The sequence below is a fragment of the Phragmites australis genome, chromosome 5 (genome assembly GCF_958298935.1).
Source record: "Phragmites australis chromosome 5, lpPhrAust1.1, whole genome shotgun sequence".
NCBI lineage: Eukaryota > Viridiplantae > Streptophyta > Magnoliopsida > Poales > Poaceae > Phragmites > Phragmites australis.
In genome coordinates this window covers 12,002,604-12,004,217 of record NC_084925.1, presented here as the reverse complement: position 1 = coordinate 12,004,217, position 1,614 = coordinate 12,002,604, and the positions used below count along the sequence as shown (strand labels likewise).

General features: G+C 44.8%; 1 protein-coding gene across 1 annotated transcript; it reads left to right on the top strand.

Annotated features, from left to right (window-relative positions):
• Positions 1-835: 835 nt before the first annotated feature.
• Positions 836-1,614, top strand: LOC133917460 (dynein light chain 1, cytoplasmic-like). Its single transcript, XM_062361359.1, has 2 exons — positions 836-1,158; positions 1,249-1,614. Exons 1-2 carry the CDS (start codon positions 1,021-1,023, stop codon positions 1,402-1,404), a joined length of 294 nt encoding a protein of 97 aa, XP_062217343.1. The 5' UTR covers positions 836-1,020; the 3' UTR covers positions 1,405-1,614.

The following is a 1,614-nucleotide window of genomic DNA, read 5'->3' as shown; positions in this document are numbered from 1 at the left end:
TTCAGAGAGGGAGAGGGGAGTTGCTATTTTTCTTGGCCGGATGAAGAGGGAGGAGCATGGTGAGGGAGGGAGAGAGAGAGAGTGGGCTACTGCCCAAGTGGAGAGGAGAGAGTGGTTGGCCCACTCTGGTGGGGTCCATGTGCTAAAGAAAGAAGTCTATTTTAATTGTGAATTCTATTCTTTTCTTTCCTGATTTTCTTTCTCTCATTCATTTGACTCAAAATGGAGTGCTCCAACGTTCAAAAATGAAATTTTCAAAAAATTAAGCATGATGCTTAAAAAGTATGATTAAGCTTAATTACGTGATTATGGATTTAGGACGTGACAACTATTGAAATAGGCATAAAAGATTTAAAAAATATATATAATATAGAGGATGCTATAATATAGCTCTCTAAAATTTTCAAGTCAAACAATTACTTTTACGATGAGAAACAAAAAGATAAATTTTATTGTACATAGTCTGAATTTATTTCTCATTATAAAAATCATATTTTCATCTGGAAGTTTTAGGAGATCTCGATCATAATATCCTCTACACCATCAAAAATTTCATAATTATTTCTTTAGTGTTTTGAATTTTTAGAGCAATGGAATATAATATTTTTTTAATTTTTAAACCTTTATGCCTGTTAGAAGGACGACAAATTTATTTTTTAAATATCGCCTATTAGATGAGCAGCGTATGCCTATCGCCAACGGTCGATAATAACTTATTTTTTATAATTTTTTGAAACGTTTGCTTTAATAATTTTTTAATTTTCGAAATATAAAAATAAAAAGCTCCTCCTTCTAGCACCGCCGAAACGGAAGCAGACAAAGACAGGATAAGATGGGGAGGACACGTACGCTCCTTCCAGCACCCCCGGAATCCGAGGAAGAGCAATAATAGCACCCGCCTATCACCCTCTCCGCTCAGTCGCTCACTGATTCCCCTGGCTCTCCTCTGCCCCACAGAATCAAGAAATCGATCTGGTAGTGAGTGAGAGAGAGAGGATAAGCAGCCAGCCTGCGACGAGGATGCTGGAGGGGAAGGCTTTGGTGGAGGACACGGACATGCCGGCGCGGATGCAGGCCGCGGCGACGTCGGCTGCCTCCCGCGCGCTCGACCTCTTCGACGTCGCCGACTGCCGCGCCATCGCCGGCCACATTAAGACGGCACGACCTCTCCACCTCTCTTCGCAATCTGCGCTGGCCATTTTTGACGTTTGATGGTATCGTAAATGAAGATCTGGTCCTGATGTGCAGGAGTTCGACAAGCGGTTCGGGGTGGGGTGGCAGTGCGTGGTGGGCGCCAACTTCGGGTGCTTCTTCACGCACACCAGCGGCACCTTCATCTACTTCTCCCTCGAGCGCCTCTCCTTCCTCCTCTTCAAGGCCGCCGCAGTCGCCGCTGCCTCTTAATCTTCACCCGGCGCGACGCCCTCCTCTGCTCGTCTCAAACTCCAGAGTTCCATGCCCTGCTGGTGACAATGGTTCGATCGAGCCGTACGTAGGAGGCGTCCTTCAGAAACTGTGTGTACGTCAGCTGCTCAAATCTGTCCAACTTGTATATACCAGATCATGCTCGCTCATTTGTGGAATATAATCTTGCCTCCTTGATGTTTGTGTTCA

Excerpts from the sequence above, each read along its gene's own strand:
- LOC133917460 (XM_062361359.1), top strand. The coding sequence starts at position 1,021 with ATGCTGGAGGGGAAGGCTTTGGTGGAGGACACGGACATGCCGGCGCGG. Across the intron at positions 1,159-1,248 it reads TCGCCGGCCACATTAAGACG|GAGTTCGACAAGCGGTTCGG; the intron begins GCACGACCTCTC and ends CCTGATGTGCAG.